Source organism: Salvelinus alpinus, chromosome 3 (genome assembly GCF_045679555.1).
Source record: "Salvelinus alpinus chromosome 3, SLU_Salpinus.1, whole genome shotgun sequence".
NCBI lineage: Eukaryota > Metazoa > Chordata > Actinopteri > Salmoniformes > Salmonidae > Salvelinus > Salvelinus alpinus.
Window position 1 is genome coordinate 89458083 of NC_092088.1, and position 22481 is coordinate 89480563.

General features: G+C 43.8%; 1 protein-coding gene across 2 annotated transcripts in view; it reads right to left on the bottom strand.

Moving 5' to 3' along the window:
• The window catches only part of LOC139571498 (protein TANC2-like), a 58102-nt gene that overhangs the window by 30997 nt on the left and 4624 nt on the right, over positions 1-22481 (bottom strand). For both annotated transcript variants that reach the window (XM_071394425.1, XM_071394426.1), the window contains 9 exons: positions 22031-22200; positions 19041-19319; positions 18691-18858; positions 13673-13833; positions 10353-10461; positions 10089-10211; positions 2778-3014; positions 1154-1342; positions 732-852 (listed from right to left, as the gene is read on the bottom strand). In XM_071394425.1, coding sequence (XP_071250526.1) covers positions 732-852; positions 1154-1342; positions 2778-3014; positions 10089-10211; positions 10353-10461; positions 13673-13833; positions 18691-18858; positions 19041-19319; positions 22031-22200 — 1557 coding nt within the window. The remainder of the gene's footprint in view (positions 1-731; positions 853-1153; positions 1343-2777; positions 3015-10088; positions 10212-10352; positions 10462-13672; positions 13834-18690; positions 18859-19040; positions 19320-22030; positions 22201-22481) is intronic.

Consider the following 22481-nt stretch of genomic DNA (forward strand, 5'->3'; position numbering starts at 1 on the left):
TTGTGTGGCAGTATAGAAAGAGGAAAGAGAGAACAGTGGTGTGGCAGTAGAGAAAGAGGGAGGAGAGAACAGTGGTGTGGGAGTAGAGAAAGAGGAAAGAGAGAACAGTGATGTGGCAGTAGAGAAAGAGGGAGGAGAGAACAGTGATGTGGCAGTAGAGAAAGAGGGAGGAGAGAAAGCCCCTGAGGCATAATGATTCCCCCTAAGGAAGCAGCACTGTCAATGAGATCTGCTTTAGCTGACATCGGCATAGCAGTTGTTTTGACGGTGGCGGAGGAGGAACTACATTAGAGCCGTCAAATCCACCAGCGGCTCCTAGCATTATACGGAAAGCGGACATTGGCTACATGGAGTCACGTTAACAGAAATCCCATGCAGCCTTGTTTGAACACTGGCATGTGAGATGTGATCTTCACCTCCATTAGGCTGATAGAAATCCTTATTATTTTGTTTAATGATTTTCAATTTGAGTCATTATTTCTATATAGCCTACACTTTCTCTTTCTGAACTTCTAAGGCTAGTGAGACGGATGTGGCTTCATGACAATGATCAAAAGAGCAGCTGCTCACCGATTTGACAGTTCCACCTCTGACAGCACCAAAACATAATTTATGCGGGTGTTGGCTATCGCCGGTTAACGCTTGACCTAGGCCCAAACCTCCACAAGGCTGCGGACTATATCTGAAGACCTTTTTAACAAGGACAGGATGAGAAGCTGTAGCTGTAGTACCTGTCTCTCCCCACAGGGTGTCAATGTTGTTAATTTGAGCTCGTTCCACCTTCTCCTCATCCTTCTCATCCTTCTCATCCTTATCATCCTTCTCTGGCAGGTCCAGCAGGTAGGACACAATCTGGTTGAAATAATGATACATTTTACACTTCCAAAAAAAAAAAAAACTGAAAAATCACTTGTTATTGTGAGCGGCATGCAATACTGGTAGGATCGCAGAGGGATAAACAGTCCACACACTGCAGGGAAATTACGGGAAAAAATCTAAAAAACACATACTAAAATCCTAGCTGTAGAAAACTTTCAGCTGAGTAAGTAAGGTTGGTGCCAAGCATTATGCTAATAGCAGGAGATGAGCAGAGGAGAAATGATGAAGCTACAGCATCCCCAGGTCAGGAGATTCTCAGCGAGGAAAGGCCTACCTCTGTGTATCCCATGCTAGCTGCAGCGATGAGGGCTTGCTGGACAGCGTGGCTCTTGCAGAAGGCTCCTTGTTGTTGTGGTTGTCCCATGGCCCAGTCCCACTGGATGAGGAACTTGACCACATCCATCTGGCCCCTGAGAGCTGCATGCACCACGGCACACTGACCATTATTATCTAGGTAGTCCACCTGTTGACGGACACACACATACAGAAGCACACATAAAGTTGGTATATCCCTATTCGTCCTCAGATGATTGATGAAGATTAAGATAGATAGAGATTAATCTACAAACAACTGTCCTCTTCTCTCTCTCTTCCCTCATCCTCTCCCCTATCTCTCTCTTCTCTCCCTCTCTCCCCCTCCTCTCTTCTCTCTCTCTCTTCCCTCCCTCCTCTCCACTATCTCTCTCTTCTCTCCCTCTCCCCTCCCCCTCCTCTCTTCTCTCTCTCTTCTCTTCCCCCTCTCTCCCTCCTCTCCTCTCTCTCTCTTCCCTTCCCCTCTCTCCCTCCACTCCCCCCTCACTCTTCCCCCTCTCCCTCTTCCTCCCTCTCTGTCCCTCCTCTCCCCCTCTCTCTCTTCCCTCCCCCCTCTCTCCCTCCACTCCTCTCTCACTCTCTTCCCTCTCCCCCTCTCTCTCTTCCCTCCCCCTCTCTCTCTTCCCTCCCCCCTCTCTTTCTCCTCTCTCCTCTCTCTCCTCCCTCTCATCTCTCGCTCTCTTCCCCTCTCTTCCTCCACTCCCTCTCTCTTTCCCCTCTCCCTCTTCCCTCCCCATCTCTCTTCCCTCTCCCATCTCTCTCTTCCCTCTACCCTCTCCCCCTCTCTCCCTCCTCTCCCCCTCTCCCCTCCCTCTCCTCTCTCCCTCCTCTCCATCTTCCATCTTCCCTCCCCCTCACCCTCCTTTCCCCTCCCCCTCCTCTCCTCTCCATCTTCCCTTCCTCTTCCTCCTCTCTCTTTGTTTCCTCCCCCTCTCTCTGCTCTCTCTCATCTGTCTCCCTACACTTCCCCTCTTCCCTTCCCTCTCGTTCCTCTACCCTCTCTCTCCCCCCTCTCTCCCTCCTCTCTTCCCTACCCCTCTCTCCCTCCTCTCCCCTCTCTCTTTCTCTTCCCTACCCCCCCTCTCTCTTCCCTACCCCCCCTCTCTCCCCTCTCTCTCTCTTCCCTGCCCCTCTCTCTCTCCTCTCTTTCTTCCCTCCCCCTCTCTCTCCTCTCTCTCTCTTCCCCCCCCTCATCTCTCCCACTTCCCTCCCCCTCCTTCCACTGCCCCCTCTCTCTTCTCTTCACCATCCCTCTCCCCCTCTCTCTCTTCCCTCTCCTCCTCTCTCTCTTCCCCCCGTCTCCCTCCACTCCCCTCTCTCTCCCCATTCTTTCTCCCTCCCTCTCCTCTCTCTTCCCCCCTTTCCTCAACTCCCCTCTCTCTCTTCCCCCCCTCTCTCTCTCTCCCCTCCCCCCTTCCCCTCTCTCCTTCTACTCCCCTCTCTCTCTTCCCTGCCCCTCTCTCTCTCCTCTCTCTTCCTCCTCTCCCCTCTCTCTCTTCTTTCCCCTCTCTCTCTCTCTCGCTCTTCCCTTTCCCCTCTCTCCCTCCTCTTCCCTTTCCCCTCTCTCCCTCCTCTTCCCCTCTCACCTTGGCTCTCCTTAGACACAGTGTAGTGACTATAGCCATGTGTCCCCCGGAGGCAGCATAGCCCAGTGGGGTGAGACCGCTCTCTGAAGGCTGGTCTACAGAGGCCCCATACTCCAACAGGAGCCCCACCATGTCTATGTAACCCAGGAAGGCATGCACACACAGCACTGGGGCATTGTTCAACACCTCCGTCCGGTAGTTCACGTTGGCACCGCCGAGCATCAGCAACCGGCTCACCTGGGCACAGACAGGTTTTACACGGTGTTATAGACAGACAAACTGTATAGAAAGTACATTTAATTTGTCAGTAGGAACAGCCCTTCAGGCGATTCACCTGGTTTGGAATACACTGGAGTTGGTTGGCCCCATGTCAGAGGGAGGGCTGAAACCCTGATGAAAGCAGCAAATGTTGGTATATACGGAGCCAGGCTTTCATTTTTAAAGGGTAAAACAGTAAGTTATCTTGATGTTAGGAGTGTAGGTGTAAAGCAGTAAGTTATCTTGATGTTAGGAGTGTAGAGGGTAAAGCAGTAAGTTATCTTGATGTTAGGAGTGTAGAGGGTAAAGCAGTAAGTTATCTTGATGTTAGGAATGTAGAGGGTAAAGCAGTAAGTTATCTTGATGTTAGGAGTGTAGAGGGTAAAGCAGTAAGTTATCATGATGTTAGCAGTGTAGGTGTAAAGCAGTAAGTTATCTTGATGTTAGGAGTGTAGAGGGTAAAGCAGTAAGTTATCTTGGTGTTAGGAGTGTAGAGGGTAAAGCAGTAAGTTATCTTGATGTTAGGAGTGTAGAGGGTAAAGCAGTAAGTTATCTTGATGTTAGGAGTGTAGAGGGTAAAGCAGTAAGTTATCTTGATGTTAGGAGTGTAGGTGTAAAGCAGTAAGTTATCTTGATGTTAGGAGTGTAGAAGGTAAAGCAGTAAGTTATCTTGATGTTAGGAGTGTAGAGGGTAAAGCAGTAAGTTATCTTGATGTTAGGAGTGTAGGTGTAAAGCAGTAAGTTATCTTGATGTTAGGAGTGTAGAAGGTAAAGCAGTAAGTTATCTTGATGTTAGGAGTGTAGAGGGTAAAGCAGTAAGTTATCTTGATGTTAGGAGTGTAGGTGTAAAGCAGTAAGTTATCTTGATGTTAGGAGTGTAGAAGGTAAAGCAGTAAGTTATCTTGATGTTAGGAGTGTAGAGGGTAAAGCAGTAAGTTATCTTGATGTTAGGAGTGTAGGTGTAAAGCAGTAAGTTATCTTGATGTTAGGAGTGTAGAAGGTAAAGCAGTAAGTTATCTTGATGTTAGGAGTGTAGAGGGTAAAGCAGTAAGTTATCTTGATGTTAGGAGTGTAGGTGTAAAGCAGTACGTTATCTTGATGTTAGGAGTGTAGAGGGTAAAGCAGTAAGTTATCTTGATGTTAGGAGTGTAGAGGGTAAAACAGTAAGTTATCTTGATGTTAGGAGTGTAGAGGATAAAGCAGTAAGTTATATTGATGTTAGGAGTGTAGAGGGTAAAGCAGTAAGTTATCTTGATGTTAGGAGTGTAGGTGTAAAGCAGTAAGTTATCTTGATGTTAGGAGTGTAGAAGGTAAAGCAGTAAGTTATCTTGATGTTAGGAGTGTAGAGGGTAAAGCAGTAAGTTATCTTGATGTTAGGAGTGTAGAGGGTAAAGCAGTAAGTTATCTTGATGTTAGGAGTGTAGGTGTAAAGCAGTAAGTTATCTTGATGTTAGGAGTGTAGGTGTAAAGCAGTAAGTTATCTTGATGTTAGGAGTGTAGAGGGTAAAGCAGTAAGTTATCTTGATGTTAGGAGTGTAGGTGTAAAGCAGTAAGTTATCTTGATGTTAGGAGTGTAGGTGTAAAGCAGTAAGTTATCTTGATGTTAGGAGTGTAGGTGTAAAGCAGTAAGTAATCTTGATGTTAGGAGTGTAGGTGTAAAGCAGTAAGTTATCTTGATGTTAGGAGTGGAGGGTAAAGCAGTAAGTTATCTTGATGTTAGGAGTGTAGAGGGTAAAGCAGTAAGTTATCTTGATGTTAGGAGTGTAGAGGAAGAAGCAGTAAGTTATCTTGATGTTAGGAGTGTAGAGGGTAAAGCAGTAAGTTATCTTGATGTTAGGAGTGTAGAGGATAAATCAGTAAGTTATCTTGATGTTAGGAGTGTAGGGTAAAGCAGTAAGTTATCTTGATGTTAGGAGTGTAGAGGGTAAAGCAGTAAGTTATCTTGATGTTAGGAATGTTTAGGGTAAAGCAGTAAGTTATCTTGATGTTAGGAGTGTAGAGGGTAAAGCAGTAAGTTATCTTGATGTTAGGAGTGTAGAGGGTAAAGCAGTAAGTTATCTTGATGTTAGGAGTGTAGCTGTAAAGCAGTAAGTTATCTTGATGTTAGGAGTGTAGGTGTAAAGCAGTAAGTTATCTTGATGTTAGGAGTGTAGAGGGTAAAGCAGTAAGTTATCTTGATGTTAGGAGTGTAGGTGTAAAGCAGTAAGTTATCTTGATGTTAGGAGTGTAGGTGTAAAGCAGTAAGTTATCTTGATGTTAGGAGTGTAGGTGTAAAGCAGTAAGTAATCTTGATGTTAGGAGTGTAGGTGTAAAGCAGTAAGTTATCTTGATGTTAGGAGTGGAGGGTAAAGCAGTAAGTTATCTTGATGTTAGGAGTGTAGAGGGTAAAGCAGTAAGTTATCTTGATGTTAGGAGTGTAGAGGATGAAGCAGTAAGTTATCTTGATGTTAGGAGTGTAGAGGGTAAAGCAGTAAGTTATCTTGATGTTAGGAGTGTAGAGGATAAATCAGTAAGTTATCTTGATGTTAGGAGTGTAGGGTAAAGCAGTAAGTTATCTTGATGTTAGGAGTGTAGAGGGTAAAGCAGTAAGTTATCTTGATGTTAGGAATGTTTAGGGTAAAGCAGTAAGTTATCTTGATGTTAGGAGTGTAGAGGGTAAAGCAGTAAGTTATCTTGATGTTAGGAGTGTAGAGGGTAAAGCAGTAAGTTCTCTTGATGTTAGGAGTGTAGAGGGTAAAGCAGTAAGTTATCTTGATGTTAGGAGTGTAGAGGGTAAAGCAGTAAGTTATCTTGATGTTAGGAGTGTAGGTGTAAAGCAGTAAGTTATCTTGATGTTAGGAGTGTAGGTGTAAAGCAGTAAGTTATCTTGATGTTAGGAATGTAGAGGGTAAAGCAGTAAGTTATCTTGATGTTAGGAGTGTAGAGGGTAAAGCAGTAAGTTATCTTGATGTTAGGAGTGTAGAGGGTAAAGCAGTAAGTTATCTTGATGTTAGGAGTGTAGGTGTAAAGCAGTAAGTTATCTTGACGTTAGGAGTGTAGGTGTAAAGCAGTAAGTTATCTTGATGTTAGGAATGTAGAGGGTAAAGCAGTAAGTTATCTTGATGTTAGGAGTGTAGAGGGTAAAGCAGTAAGTTATCTTGAAGTTAGGAGTGTAGGTGTAAAGCAGTAAGTTATCTTGATGTTAGGAGTGTAGGTGTAAAGCAGTAAGTTATCTTGATGTTAGGAATGTAGAGGGTAAAGCAGTAAGTTACCTTGATGTTAGGAGTGTAGAGGGTGAAGCAGTAAGTTATCTTGATGTTAGGAGTAGAGGGTAAAACAGTAAGTTATCTTGACGTTAGGAGTGTAGGTGTAAAGCAGTAAGTTATCTTGATGTTAGGAATGTAGAGGGTAAAGCAGTAAGTTATCTTGATGTTAGGAGTGTAGAGGGTAAAGCAGTAAGTTATCTTGATGTTAGGAGTGTAGAGGGTAAAGCAGTAAGTTATCTTGATGTTAGGAGTGTAGAGGGTAAAGCAGTAAGTTATCTTGATGTTAGGAGTGTAGAGGGTAAAGCAGTAAGTTATCTTGATGTTAGGAATGTAGAGGGTAAAGCAGTAAGTTATCTTGATGTTAGGAGTGTAGAGGGTAAAGCAGTAAGTTATCATGATGTTAGGGGGGGGGCGAGTCGTGAGGAGTGGGGTAAAGCAGTAAGTTATCTTGATGTTAGGAGTGTAGAGGGTAAAGCAGTAAGTTATCTTGATGTTAGGAATGTTAGGGTAAAGCAGTAAGTTATCTTGATGTTAGGAGTGTAGAGGGTAAAGCAGTAAGTTATCTTGATGTTAGGAGTGTAGAGGGTAAAGCAGTAAGTTATCTTGATGTTAGGAGTGTAGAGGGTAAAGCAGTAAGTTATCTTGATGTTAGGAGTGTAGAGGGTAAAGCAGTAAGTTATCTTGATGTTAGGAGTGTAGGTGTAAAGCAGTAAGTTATCTTGATGTTAGGAGTGTAGAAGTGTAAAGCAGTAAGTTATCTTGATGTTAGGAGTGTAGAGGGTAAAGCAGTAAGTTATCTTGATGTTAGGAGTGTAGAGGGTAAAGCAGTAAGTTATCTTGATGTTAGGAGTGTAGAGGGTAAAGCAGTAAGTTATCTTGATGTTAGGAGTGTAGGTGTAAAGCAGTAAGTTATCTTGACGTTAGGAGTGTAGGTGTAAAGCAGTAAGTTATCTTGATGTTAGGAGTGTAGAAGGTAAAGCAGTAAGTTATCTTGATGTTAGGAGTGTAGAGGGTAAAGCAGTAAGTTATCTTGAAGTTAGGAGTGTAGGTGTAAAGCAGTAAGTTATCTTGATGTTAGGAGTGTAGAAGTGTAAAGCAGTAAGTTATCTTGATGTTAGGAATGTAGAGGGTAAAGCAGTAAGTTACCTTGATGTTAGGAGTGTAGAGGGTGAAGCAGTAAGTTATCTTGATGTTAGGAGTGGAGGGTAAAACAGTAAGTTATCTTGACGTTAGGAGTGTAGGTGTAAAGCAGTAAGTTATCTTGATGTTAGGAATGTAGAGGGTAAAGCAGTAAGTTATCTTGATGTTAGGAGTGTAGAGGGTAAAGCAGTAAGTTATCTTGATGTTAGGAGTGTAGAGGGTAAAGCAGTAAGTTATCTTGATGTTAGGAGTGTAGAGGGTAAAGCAGTAAGTTATCTTGATGTTAGGAGTGTAGAGGGTAAAGCAGTAAGTTATCTTGATGTTAGGAATGTAGAGGGTAAAGCAGTAAGTTATCTTGATGTTAGGAGTGTAGAGGGTAAAGCAGTAAGTTATCATGATGTTAGCAGTGTAGGTGTAAAGCAGTAAGTTATCTTGATGTTAGGAGTGTAGAGGGTAAAGCAGTAAGTTATCTTGGTGTTAGGAGTGTAGAGGGTAAAGCAGTAAGTTATCTTGATGTTAGGAGTGTAGAGGGTAAAGCAGTAAGTTATCTTGATGTTAGGAGTGTAGAGGGTAAAGCAGTAAGTTATCTTGATGTTAGGAGTGTAGGTGTAAAGCAGTAAGTTATCTTGATGTTAGGAGTGTAGAGGGTAAAGCAGTAAGTTATCTTGATGTTAGGAGTGTAGAGGGTAAAGCAGTAAGTTATCTTGATGTTAGGAGTGTAGGTGTAAAGCAGTAAGTTATCTTGATGTTAGGAGTGTAGAAGGTAAAGCAGTAAGTTATCTTGATGTTAGGAGTGTAGAGGGTAAAGCAGTAAGTTATCTTGATGTTAGGAGTGTAGGTGTAAAGCAGTAAGTTATCTTGATGTTAGGAGTGTAGAAGTGTAAAGCAGTAAGTTATCTTGATGTTAGGAGTGTAGAGGGTAAAGCAGTAAGTTATCTTGATGTTAGGAGTGTAGAGGGTAAAGCAGTAAGTTATCTTGATGTTAGGAGTGTAGAGGATGAAGCAGTAAGTTATCTTGATGTTAGGAGTGTAGAGGGTAAAGCAGTAAGTTATCTTGATGTTAGGAGTGTAGAGGATAAATCAGTAAGTTATCTTGATGTTAGGAGTGTAGGGTAAAGCAGTAAGTTATCTTGATGTTAGGAGTGTAGAGGGTAAAGCAGTAAGTTATCTTGATGTTAGGAATGTTTAGGGTAAAGCAGTAAGTTATCTTGATGTTAGGAGTGTAGAGGGTAAAGCAGTAAGTTATCTTGATGTTAGGAGTGTAGAGGGTAAAGCAGTAAGTTATCTTGATGTTAGGAGTGTAGCTGTAAAGCAGTAAGTTATCTTGATGTTAGGAGTGTAGGTGTAAAGCAGTAAGTTATCTTGATGTTAGGAGTGTAGAGGGTAAAGCAGTAAGTTATCTTGATGTTAGGAGTGTAGGTGTAAAGCAGTAAGTTATCTTGATGTTAGGAGTGTAGGTGTAAAGCAGTAAGTTATCTTGATGTTAGGAGTGTAGGTGTAAAGCAGTAAGTAATCTTGATGTTAGGAGTGTAGGTGTAAAGCAGTAAGTTATCTTGATGTTAGGAGTGGAGGGTAAAGCAGTAAGTTATCTTGATGTTAGGAGTGTAGAGGGTAAAGCAGTAAGTTATCTTGATGTTAGGAGTGTAGAGGATGAAGCAGTAAGTTATCTTGATGTTAGGAGTGTAGAGGGTAAAGCAGTAAGTTATCTTGATGTTAGGAGTGTAGAGGATAAATCAGTAAGTTATCTTGATGTTAGGAGTGTAGGGTAAAGCAGTAAGTTATCTTGATGTTAGGAGTGTAGAGGGTAAAGCAGTAAGTTATCTTGATGTTAGGAATGTTTAGGGTAAAGCAGTAAGTTATCTTGATGTTAGGAGTGTAGAGGGTAAAGCAGTAAGTTATCTTGATGTTAGGAGTGTAGAGGGTAAAGCAGTAAGTTCTCTTGATGTTAGGAGTGTAGAGGGTAAAGCAGTAAGTTATCTTGATGTTAGGAGTGTAGAGGGTAAAGCAGTAAGTTATCTTGATGTTAGGAGTGTAGGTGTAAAGCAGTAAGTTATCTTGATGTTAGGAGTGTAGGTGTAAAGCAGTAAGTTATCTTGATGTTAGGAATGTAGAGGGTAAAGCAGTAAGTTATCTTGATGTTAGGAGTGTAGAGGGTAAAGCAGTAAGTTATCTTGATGTTAGGAGTGTAGAGGGTAAAGCAGTAAGTTATCTTGATGTTAGGAGTGTAGGTGTAAAGCAGTAAGTTATCTTGACGTTAGGAGTGTAGGTGTAAAGCAGTAAGTTATCTTGATGTTAGGAATGTAGAGGGTAAAGCAGTAAGTTATCTTGATGTTAGGAGTGTAGAGGGTAAAGCAGTAAGTTATCTTGACGTTAGGAGTGTAGGTGTAAAGCAGTAAGTTATCTTGATGTTAGGAGTGTAGGTGTAAAGCAGTAAGTTATCTTGATGTTAGGAATGTAGAGGGTAAAGCAGTAAGTTATCTTGATGTTAGGAGTGGAGGGTAAAACAGTAAGTTATCTTGACGTTAGGAGTGTAGGTGTAAAGCAGTAAGTTATCTTGATGTTAGGAATGTAGAGGGTAAAGCAGTAAGTTATCTTGATGTTAGGAGTGTAGAGGGTAAAGCAGTAAGTTATCTTGATGTTAGGAGTGGAGGGTAAAGCAGTAAGTTACCTTGATGTTAGGAGTGTAGAGGTTTCTGAGTGAGGACAGGGCAGTGGACAGGCCATCTGTGCTGTAGGAAACCCACAGCCCCTGGAGGATAGACGAGGAAACCCCAACCTTCTTGCTTAGGCCCTGAAATATAAAGACATCATTTTAGCTGTCACTGTTTTGCGTTGTGCTGTGTGCATACGAAGGTGTGTGTGTGTGTGTGTGTGTGTGTGTGTGTGCGTGCGTGTGTGTGTGTGTAGGCAGGTAGAGTATGGTTAGGTGAACCTTGAAAATGTGTGCTTTGAGGATGTGGTGTCCCAGTTCAATGGTCTGCTGTCGGTTCAGCTTGGTCTCCTGGCGAGAAAACCAGAAGGCTAGCAGGGTGTGGCCACTCCTACAGAGAGACAGGAGGAACATCATAAGCTACTGAACAAAAAAAGATTAGGGTTAAGGTTAGAGTGAAGGTTAGAGATAAGGTTAGGGTTAAGGTTAGGGTTTTAGAGCTAGGGTTAGAGTTAAGGATAGAGTTAGAGTTAGGGTTAAGGTTAGAATTAGGGTTAGGGTTTTAGAGTTAGGGTTAGGGTTAAGGTTAAGGTTAGGGTTTTAGAGTTAGAGTTGGAGTTAGGGTTAGAGTTAGAATTAGAGTTAAGGTTAGGGTTTTAGAGTTAGAGTTAGAGTTAGAGTTAGGGTTAAAGTTAGGGTTAGAGTTAGGGTTAGAGTTCGAGTTAGGGTTAGAGTTTAAGAGTTAGGGTTAGAGTTATGGTTAGGGTTAGAGTTTTAGAGCTAGGGTTAGAGTTAGACTCAGAGTTATGGGTTAGAGTTTAAGAGTTAGGGTTAGAGTTATGGTTAGGGTTAGAGTTTTAGAGCTAGGGTTAGAGTTAGACTCAGAGTTATGGTTAGGGTTAGAGTTTTAGAGCTAGGGTTAGAGTTAGACTCAGAGTTATGGTTAGGGTTAGAGTTTTAGAGCTAGGGTTAGAGTTAGACTCAGAGTTATGGGTTAGGGTTAGTAGATAGTTAGTTAAAATGTTGTTGACAGTTAGTTGAACATCTACAAAGCATCTAATTGGGACACTCCTAATAAAGTGGTACCACACTATTGGCTAGTCAATGTCAAAATACACTTAATTTCATGAACATTTTAAACGGGTGGGACATGGCCTATACGGATAAGGCTAAATTGAAATATCATTATAGCATGTTACTGTACATCCGCTGAGCTCTGACATCATGTATAGCATGTTACTGTACATCCGCTGAGCTCTGACATCATTGTAACATGTTACTGTACAGCCACTGAGCTCTGATGTCATGTATAGCATGTTACTGTACAGCCACTGAGCTCTGACGTCATGTGTAGCATGTTACTGTACAGCCACTGAGCTCTGAAGTCATTATAGCATGTTACTGTACAGCCACTGAGCTCTGACGTCATGTGTAGCATGTTACTGTACAGCCACTGAGCTCTGATCTCATGTATAGCATGTTACTGTACAGCCACTGAGCTCTGACGTCATGTATAGCATGTTACTGTACAGCCACTGAGCTCTGACGTCATCTATAGCATGTTACTGTACAGCCACTGAGCTCTGACGTCATGTATAGCATGTTACTGTACAGCCAATGAGCTCTGACATCATGTGTAGCATGTTACTGTACAGCCACTGAGCTCTGATCTCATGTATAGCATGTTACTGTACAGCCACTGAGCTCTGACGTCATGTATAGCATGTTACTGTACAGCCACTGAGCTCTGAAGTCATTATAGCATGTTACTGTACAGCCACTGAGCTCTGAAGTCATTATAGCATGTTACTGTACAGCCACTGAGGTCTGTCGTCATGTATAGCATGTTACTGTACAGCCAATGAGCTCTGACATCATGTATAGCATGTTACTGTACAGCCAATGAGCTCTGACATCATGTATAGCATGTTATTGTACAGCCACTGAGCTCTGACATCATGTATAGCATGTTACTGTACAGCCACTGAGCTCTGATCTCATGTATAGCATGTTACTGTACAGCCACTGAGCTCTGACATCATTGTAACATGTTACTGTACAGCTACTGAGCTCTGACATCATTGTAACATGTTACTGTACAGCTACTGAGCTCTGACATCATTGTAACATGTTACTGTTCAGCCACTGATGTCTGACGTCATGTATAGCAAGTTACTGTTCAGCCACTGAGCTCTGACATCATGTATAGCATGTTACTGTACAGCCAATGAGGTCTGATGTCATGTATAGCATGTTACTCTCAAGCCACTGAACTCTGATGTCATTATAGCATGTTACTGTACACCCACTGAGCTCTGATGTCGTGTAAAGCATGTTACTGTCAAGCCACTTTGTTGTGACGTCATTATAGCATGTTACTGTACAGCCACTGAGCTCTGATGTCATTATAGCATGTTACTGTACAGCCACTGAGCTCTGAAGTCATTATAGCATGTTACTGTACAGCCACTGAGCTCTGACGTCATATATATCATGTTATTGTTCAGCAACTGAGCTCTGACGTCATATATATCATGTTACTGTACAGCCACTGAGCTCTGAAGTCATTATAGCATGTTACTCTACAGCCACTGAGCTCTGGTTTCATATATATCATGTTATTGTTCAGCAATTGAGCTCTGACCTCATTATAGAATGTTACTGTACAGCCACTGAGCTCTGAAGTCATTATAGCATGTTACTGTGCATCCACTGAGCTCTGAAGTCATTATAGCATGTTACTGTACAGCCACTGAGCTCTGAAGTCATTATAGCATGTTACTGTAAAGCCACTGAGCTCTGAAGTCATTATAGCATGTTACTGTACAGCCACTGAGCTCTGAAGTCATTATAGCATGTTACTCTACAGCCACTGAGCTCTGAAGTCATTTTAGCATGTTACTGTAAAGCCACTGAGCTCTGAAGTCATTATAGCATGTTACTGTACAGCCACTGAGCTCTGAAGTCATTATAGCATGTTACTGTACAGCCACTGAGCTCTGAAGTCATTATAGCATGTTACTGTAAAGCCATTGACTGACGTCATTATAGCATGTTACTGTAAAGCCATTGACTGACGTCATTATAGCATGTTACTGTACAGCCACTGAGCTCTGACGTCATTATAGCATGTTACTGTACAGCTACTGAGCTCCAATTTAGGCATTTAGCAGTGTCCAAATCTGCCGTTGTCAACCTGTATATGGGTACGAGTGTAAAGGGCTTTACATACTGTAGGTCAGACCATTTGAACAGTTGCAAACACCACTTTAATGACTTTACCATACCACACACACATTATCTACATTGTCACTAGCCATTAGCCAGTGAGAGAACAGTTTCCAAGATATGGTAACGCCAAGGATGGGGTTGCAAAGACTATGGTTCTAGTAGCTTTCCCCAAATTCTCAGGTTTTCCAGAAATCCTGGTTGAAGGATTTTTCCTCCTGATTCCAGGAATCTTCTAACCGGGATTTATGGAAACCTAGGAATTTGGGAAAATTTCCCAGAATTGTGTTACCCTATCCAAGACTATATCAGTCTCTTGGACAGTACCCCTCCTCCCCACACACACACCCCAGAAGACCCATCCACCCCCTGACCTGGGGTCACAGAGGAACTTGGTCTTCTCCCCCTCCTCCCTCCAGATCAGCCACTCTCTGAATGATGGGTGAACAAACATCCTGGTCCCGTCCCTTCTCTTGACCAGGAACATGGCCAGGTTGTCTACGCGCTGTGTGAAGTCCTCCCAGTCCAGCGTGCCCTGCAGCAAAGAGAGTGAAACCAAGAGAGTTAGCTTGTTAGCTGTTCACATGCCCAGATGCTTTGCTAAGGCTATTCTTCTTCACAGGTCCTATTGTTGCTATCCGGTATACAGCTAGTGTTAGCATGGTGGGCTCCAAAATTACTGGCACCCCTGACTGGCAATGCACAAACAATACTTAAAAAAATATAAACAATATAATTATAGAGAGAAACTCAAAATACCAACATGTAAGAAATAATGTATTTTATTAACGTTTCAATGGAATCCACCAAAACTATTTATTGATTTAATTCAAAATCAATGTCCTCCAAATCAAGGTTTCACAATTAATGGCACCTTTAAAGTTTATTGTACATAACATCTACCAAAATTAAACCAATAATTAAATTCCACTTATTTAAGTTTATCTAAGTCTTAAGGAACTATAATGAGCCATTACATCAATTCCTGTTTTACTAGGGTATAAAAATGAGGTAACACGCATACAATATCCCTTTGTCATCCAACACCATGAAGAAAACAAAAGAACTGGCAGTTCAAAAGAGACAGATGGTCGTAGACCTTCATAATAAAGGTTAGTTAAATAAATACCTAGTTTAATAAAGGTTAAAAACATTATTTTTTTTTTATCTGGTAATGGCTACCAGAGCAATTATTTAAAAAATCTAAAGATATGGAACAGATGAAAACCTCACGGGCAGAGGACGCAAATGCATTTTGCCCCCCAGGATAGGGAGGAAAATGGTGAGAAGCAACAAAATCCCCAAGAATCACTGTGAAAGAATTGCACTTCTTGGTGGCGTCTTGGTGTCACGTTCGTCATAAAGATCGGACCAAGGTGCAGCGTGGTATACGTACATTCTTCTTTATTAAAGAAAGAACACTGAACAAACTAACAAAACAACAAAACGAACGAAACGTGAAGCTATATGAATAGTGCAGACAGGCAACTAAATATAGAATAAGAACCCACAAACACCAAAGGGAAATCTCAGGTCAGGGCGTGACAGTACCCCCCCCCCCCCCCCCAAAGGTGCGGACCCCTGGCCGCAAACCTGAACCTATAGGCGAGGATCTGGGTGGGCATCTACCCTTGGTGGCGGCTCTCGTTCTGGACGCCGTTCCTCCTCTTTACGCTGATCCCTCCGCCTTTGTAGAACCGGACCGTGGATCATCGCCGGAGGGTCTGGACTGCGGATCATCGCCGGAGGCTCTGGACTGCGGATCATCGCTGGAGTCCCCGGACTGGGAACCGTCTCTGGAGACCCCGGACTGGGGACCGTCGCTGGAGACCCCGGACTGGGGATTGTCACTGGAGGCCCCGGACTGGGGATCGTCGCTGGAGGCCCCGGACTGGGGACCGTCGCTGGAGACTCCGGACTGGGGACCGTCGCTGGAGGTTCCGGACTGTGGACCGTCTGTGGAGGTTCCGGACTGTGGACCGTCGTTGGAGGTTCCGGACTGTGGACCGTCGTTGGAGGTTCCGAACTGAGGCCCGTCGTTGGAGGTTCCGGACTGTGGCCCGTCGTTGGAGGTTCCGGACTGTGGCCCGTTGTTGGAGGTTCCGGACTGTGAAACGTCGCCGGAGCTCTGGACTGGGAACTGTCGCCGGAAGCTCTGGACTGGGTACTGTCGCCGGAAGCTCTGGACTGGGTACTGTCGCCGGAAGCTCTGGACTGGGTACTGTCGCCGGAAGCTCTGGTCTGTGGAAGCGTACTGGAAGCCTGATGCGTGGTGCCGAAACTGGGCTGAGGACACGCACCTCAGGGTGAGTGCGGAGAGGAGGCACAGAACGTACTGGACTGTGGAGGCACACTGGAGATCTGGAGCGTAGAGCTGGCACAATGCGTCCTGGCTGGATGCTCACTTGAGCCCGGCAAGTGCGAAGAGCTGGAATAGAGTGCACCACGCTATGAATGCGAACTGGAGACACAGTGCGCATCACTGCGTAACACGGTGTCTGACCAGTCATACGCTCCCCAGCACGCCCGCTCTGCAGCGCTCTCAATGCTAGCACCTCTCTCCGGAATCTTGCGTCGAACTCCTCATCCGTGTCCCTGACTAGCTCTGGTTCGCTCCTCGGATCCGCCGACTGCTCCATGTGCCCCCCCAAAAATGTTTATTGGGGACACATTCTTCTTTATTAGAGAAAGAACACTGAACAAACTAACAAAACAACAAAACGAACGAAACATGAAGCTATATGAATAGTGCAGACAGGCAACTAAAAATAGAATAAGAACCCACAAACACCAAAGGGAAATCTCAGGTCAGGGCGTGACAGTACCCCCCCCCCCCCCCCCCCAAAGGTGCGGACCCCTGGCCGCAAACCTGAACCTATAGGCGAGGGTCTGGGTGGGCATCTACCCTTGGTGGCGGCTCTCGTTCTGGACGCCGTTCCTCCTCTTTACGCTGATCCCTCCGCCTTTGTAGAACCGGACCGTGGATCATCGCCGGAGGGTCTGGACTGCGGATCATCGCCGGAGGCTCTGGACTGCGGATCATCGCTGGAGTCCCCGGACTGGGAACCGTCTCTGGAGACCCTGGACTGGGGACCGTCGCTGGAGACCCCGGACTGGGGATTGTCACTGGAGGCCCCGGACTGGGGATCGTCGCTGGAGGCCCCGGACTGGGGACCGTCGCTGGAGACTCCGGACTGGGGACCGTCGCTGGAGGTTCCGGACTGTGGACCGTCTGTGGAGGTTCCGGACTGTGGACCGTCGTTGGAGGTTCCGGACTGTGGACCGTCGTTGGAGGTTCCGAACTGAGGCCCGTCGTTGGAGGTTCCGGACTGTGGCCCGTCGTTGGAGGTTCCGGACTGTGGCCCGTTGTTGGAGGTTCCGGACTGTGAAACGTCGCCGGAGCTCTGGACTGGGAACTGTCGCCGGAAGCTCTGGACTGGGTACTGTCGCCGGAAGCTCTGGACTGGGTACTGTCGCCGGAAGCTCTGGACTGGGTACTGTCGCCGGAAGCTCTGGTCTGTGGAAGCGTACTGGAAGCCTGATGCGTGGTGCCGGAACTGGGCTGAGGACACGCACCTCAGGGTGAGTGCGGAGAGGAGGCACAGAACGTACTGGACTGTGGAGGCACACTGGAGATCTGGAGCGTAGAGCTGGCACAATGCGTCCTGGCTGGATGCTCACTTGAGCCCGGCAAGTGCGAAGAGCTGGAATAGAGTGCACCACGCTATGAATGCGAACTGGAGACACAGTGCGCATCACTGCGTAACACGGTGTCTGACCAGTCATACGCTCCCCAGCACGCCCGCTCTGCAGCGCTCTCAATGCTAGCACCTCTCTCCGGAATCTTGCGTCGAACTCCTCATCCGTGTCCCTGACTAGCTCTGGTTCGCTCCTCGGATCCGCCGACTGCTCCATGTGCCCCCCCAAAAATGTTTATTGGGGACACATTCTTCTTTATTAGAGAAAGAACACTGAACAAACTAACAAAACAACAAAACGAACGAAACATGAAGCTATATGAATAGTGCAGACAGGCAACTAAATATAGAATAAGAACCCACAAACACCAAAGGGAAATGGCTACCTAAATATGATCCCCAATCAGAGACAACGATAAACAGCTGCCTCTGATTGGGAACCATATTAGGCCACCATAAACATACAAATACCTAGACCTACAAAGCCCTAGACAATACAAAAACTAGCGTATCCACCCTAGTCACACCCTGACCTAACCAAAATATAAAGAAAACAGATATCTCAGGTCAGGGCGTGACACTTGGGGTCACCAGGTTTCAAAAAACACCATCAGACGCCACCTCCACAACCACAGTCTCTTTGGAAGGGTTGCCAGAAGAAAGCGCTTGGAGTTTGCCAAATGTCATTTAAATTGTGACTGGAAGAAGGTGCTCTGGTCAGATGAGAGCAAAATTGAACGTTTTGGTCAGATACAGCATCGGCAACTTTGGCTTTTAAACAGAGCTGCATACACCTCATACCCACGATGAAATATGGTGGTGGGTCAGTGATGTTTTGGGGCTGTTTTAATTCCAGAGGTCCAGGGGCACTGGTTAAGATTGATGGCATAATAAATTCCACCAAGTATCAGGCAATTTTGGCTGACAATATGGTTGCCTCTGCCAGAAGGCAGGTGGACTTTTCAACAAGACCAAAACATACCTCAAGATCCACACAGAAATGGTTCTGTGACTACAAAATCAATGTTCTGCCATGGCTATCTCAGTTGCCGGACCTCAATCCAATCGAAAATCTGTGGGCTGAGTTGAAGAGGGCAGTTGATAAGCGCAAACCCAAGAATATGATCTTGAAAGGATCTGCATAGAGGAATGGTCCAAAATCCCTCCAAATGTGTTCATTAACCTTGTCAAACATTATATGAAAAGACTCCAAGCTGTTATCCTTGCCAGAGGTTCTTGCACTAAGTACTAAATGAGGAGTGACAATAATTATGAAACCTTGATTTTGGTGACATTTATTTTGTATTAAATAATTGTATGATTTTGGTTGGTTCCATTGAAACAATAATAAAGTACAGTATTTCTCACATGTTGGTATTTTGAGTTTCTCTATAATTATATTGTTTATATTTTTTTAAGTATTGTTTGTGCATTGCCAGTCAGGGGTGCCAGCCATTTTGGAGCCCACTGTAAGTGTTGTGATGTGTGTTTTGTCCTATATTGTTATTTAATTTATTGTGTATTTTTAATCCCAGCCCCCATTCCCGCAGGAGGCCGTCATTGTAAATAAGAATTTGTTCTTAACTGACTTGCCTAGTTAGATAAAGTTTCAATAAAATTAATAAATAAAAGTGGGACATGCTTTCCTATGGGAAATGCTAACAGTTTCCTGTCTGAGTAATACGTGTATTTGCCTGCAGGGAGCCAGCATTGATAGCCTGGTAGATCTGTTCGTCAGTGAGGGGGTGGAGGGATGCCACAGCCACGTTGAGTAGGGGGAGGGCCCGTTCGAAGGAAGACTGTGTAGGGAAACGCATGTTGCACTGCAACAGGTACACCTCAACCAGATTGACAGGCACCACCTGGGATCAATGAATCAATCAGTTAATTGATCAGTCAGTCAGTCAATCAATCGGTCATTATTCTACACATTTCTTAGATAGGGAGTGCAATAAAATGGCACATATAATTAAAATGAGGACTAAAATGAACAAGACAAGAATAAAACTTAGGCAATACAACATAGTGTAAATGGCAGGCTGACCTTGTAGCTGGAGCTCTTGAGGACCAGGTACCCCTTCTCTATAAGGTCAAAGGTGAGTTTGAGGTACAGATAGGAGCCCTGGCTGAGGGCCTTGAGGTGGGCTGAGAGCTTGCCGAAGGTGGTGTTGTCCATCTTGCCGTTGAGAGAGATGTTGTTCTGTATCTCAGGACTGCTGTGGATGCGGTGCAGGATGTAACCCTGTAAGTCCTGGTCTATTGCATCATTCTCCTCCAGACCATCCACAGAGATATGGTGGAATGGGAGCAGCTTGGTGATCTCCTATAGGAGGGAAGTAAGGGAGGGGAGAGGGGAGAAGGAGGAGGAGGAAGAGGAGGGGAATGATGGAGGATGAGGAGGAGAGAGGAGGATGAAGATGAATGGACAAATAATGCGGGAAGAAGGGATAAATGGAGAAACGAGATGGGAGAGATGAGAATGAAGGTGGGTTAAAGAAGAAAAAAAGGTGGGAGGGAAAGAGAGGTAGAACAAGATATAGAAGCCATCTAGGATCTTCCACTGATGTCAATCTATTGACAATCTCTATCAAAAGAAAATTATACTTGTTTGGACAACAGTAACCATGTTTCCATCCAGTTTCTAATGCAAAAAAAGTCAAACCCTATAAAAAAAAATTACGACAGCTCTGATGGAAACAGGAAGTTTCGGTAAAATTGTATAAATGCCGACAGATAATTTGTTCATTCAACATGGTGTGATCTTTTTGTGTCGGTAAAATTGCGGTGGAAACGCCTTTATGAGCAAATATTTACAGTTGAAGTCTGAAGTTTACATACACTTAGGTTGGAGTCATTAAAACTAGTTTTTCAACCACTCCACAAATTTCTTGTTAACGAACTATAGTTTTGGCAAGTCGGTTAGGACATCTACTTTGTGCATGACACAAGTTTATTTTTCCAACAATTGTTTACAGACAGATTATTTCACCTATAATTCACTGTGTCAAAATTCCAGTGGGTCAGAAGTTTACATACATTAAGTTGACTGTGCCTTGAAACAGCTTGGAAAATTCCAGAAAATGATGTGATGGCTTTAGAAGTTTCTGATAGGCTAATTAACATAATTTGAGTCAATTGTAGGTGTAACCTGTGGATGTATATCAAGGCCTACCTTCAAACTCAGTGCCTCTTTGCTTGACATCATGGGAAAATCTAAAGAAATTTTTGTCAAGACCTCAGATTTTTTTTTTGTTGACCTCCACAAGTCTGGTTCATCCTTCCAAACGCCTGAAGGTACCATGTTCATCTGTACAAACAATAGTACGCAAGTATAAACACCATGGGACCACGCAGCCATCATACCGCTCAGCAAGGAGACGCGTTCTGTCTCCTAGAGATGAACGTACTTTGGTGCGAAAAGTGCAAATCAATCCCAGAACAACAGCAAAGGACCTTGTGAAGACGCTGGAGGAAACAGGTACAAAAGTATTTATATCCACAGTAAAACGAGTCATATATCGACATAACCTGAAAGGCCGCTCAGCAAGGAAGAAGCCACTGCTCCAAAACCGCCATAAAAAAGCCAGACTATGGTTTGCAACTGCACATGGGGACAATGGTTTGCAACTGCACATGGGGACAAAGATCGTACTTTTGTAGAAATGTCCTCTGGTCTGATGAAACAAAAATAGAACTGTTTGGCCATAATGACCATCGTTATGTTTGGAGGAAAAAGGGGAGGCTTACAAGCCGAAGAACACCATCCCAACCGTGAAGCACGGGGGTGGCAGCATCATGTTGTGGGGGTGCTTTGCTGCAGGAGGGACTGGTGCACTTCACAAAATAGATGGCATCATGAGAAAGTAAAATTATGTGGATATATTGAAGCAACATCTCAAGACATCAGTCAGGAAATTAAAGCTTAGTCGCATACTTCCAAAGTTGTGGCAAAATGACTTAAGGACAACAAAGGCACGGTATTGGAATGGCCATCGCAAAGCCCTGACCTCAATCCTATAGAAAATGTGTGGGCAGAACTGAAAAAGCGTATGCGAGCAAGGAGTCTTACAAACTTGACTCAGTTACACCAGCTCTGTCAGGAGGAATGGGCCAAAATTCACCCAACTTATTGTTGGAAGCTTGTGGAAGACTACCCAAAACGTTTGACCCAAGTTAAACAATTTAAATGCAATACTACCAAATACTAATTGAGTGTATGTAAACTTATGACCAACTGGGAATGTGATAAAATAAATAAAAGCTGAAATAAATCATTCTCTACTATTATTCTGACATTTCACATTCTTAAAATGAAGTGGGGATCCTACCTGACCTAAGACAGACAATTTTTCTAGGATTGGTGTATGTAAACTTCCGACTTCAACTGTAAATAATATACATCATATCGAAATAAACGTTGGAGTCACGTGATGATATGTTGTGTGATCCTCCCACTATGACTCAGGAAAGCATGCATTTTATTAGGCTACAGATGAAATAAGTTATGAACTTCACAAAGTGGTGAAAGTGCAGCTTAATGCTCCTTTCCAATAAATATTCAGGGTCTTATTCTGGTGACATGATGATCAATGCTTGGCTGACGTTGGAGAAATACAAATAGTCTTGATTTTATCCATAATATTCTCATGTAGGTTAGGTAGCCTACCCACACCGTATCTGTGAGCTGTTGGCTAGAGCACATGTACCAAGACCAGACCAGGCACATTTCTTATTTAACCCAACAGTTTTTTGTAACAGAAATACAGGTAGAGTTGAAAATGCTATAGATTTTTATTCACTACACGAAAACTTAAGTGAAGAAGTACATTTTGTGTCACTACGTCATCACACACTGATTTTTATCATCAACAAGTGAATTAGGTGGAAACACACTACTGGTAGGAAAATGTGCATATTTTCTTAATGCGGATTCTAGAATATTCGCATGAAAACCTTTCGCCAATTGGATGAAAACGTAGCTAGTGTTAATGCTGTTTATTTTGAATGGTAGAGGACTGTATCTAATGAGTCTACCTTTAATGTGGTCCTGACCGTGACCACCAGTTTGAGCCAGTGGGGAAACAAGCTGATGGTTTTGCTGAGGAAGGAGACGATGGTGTCTCCGTAGTCAGGCTTGTGGAACTCTGCTTCATTTAGCCCATCTATCAGGATGACCAGGTCTTCTTCAGAGGCGATCTTCCTCTCTGGAAAAACACACAGAGAAAATAGTAAATATTGACCAAAAAAATCTGACTGCAAATGTTCTGCCTAATGTACTCAGACCTGTATTGCTAAAATCAGGAATACATACACTATATATACAAAAGTATGTGGACAGCCCTTCAAATTAGTGACTTTTAATGTGGCACCGTCATAGGATGCCACTTTTTCAACAAGTCACATCGTCAAATTTATGCCCTGCTAGAGCTGCCCCGGTCAACTGTATGTGCTGTTATTGTGAAGTGGAAATATCTAGGAGTAACAA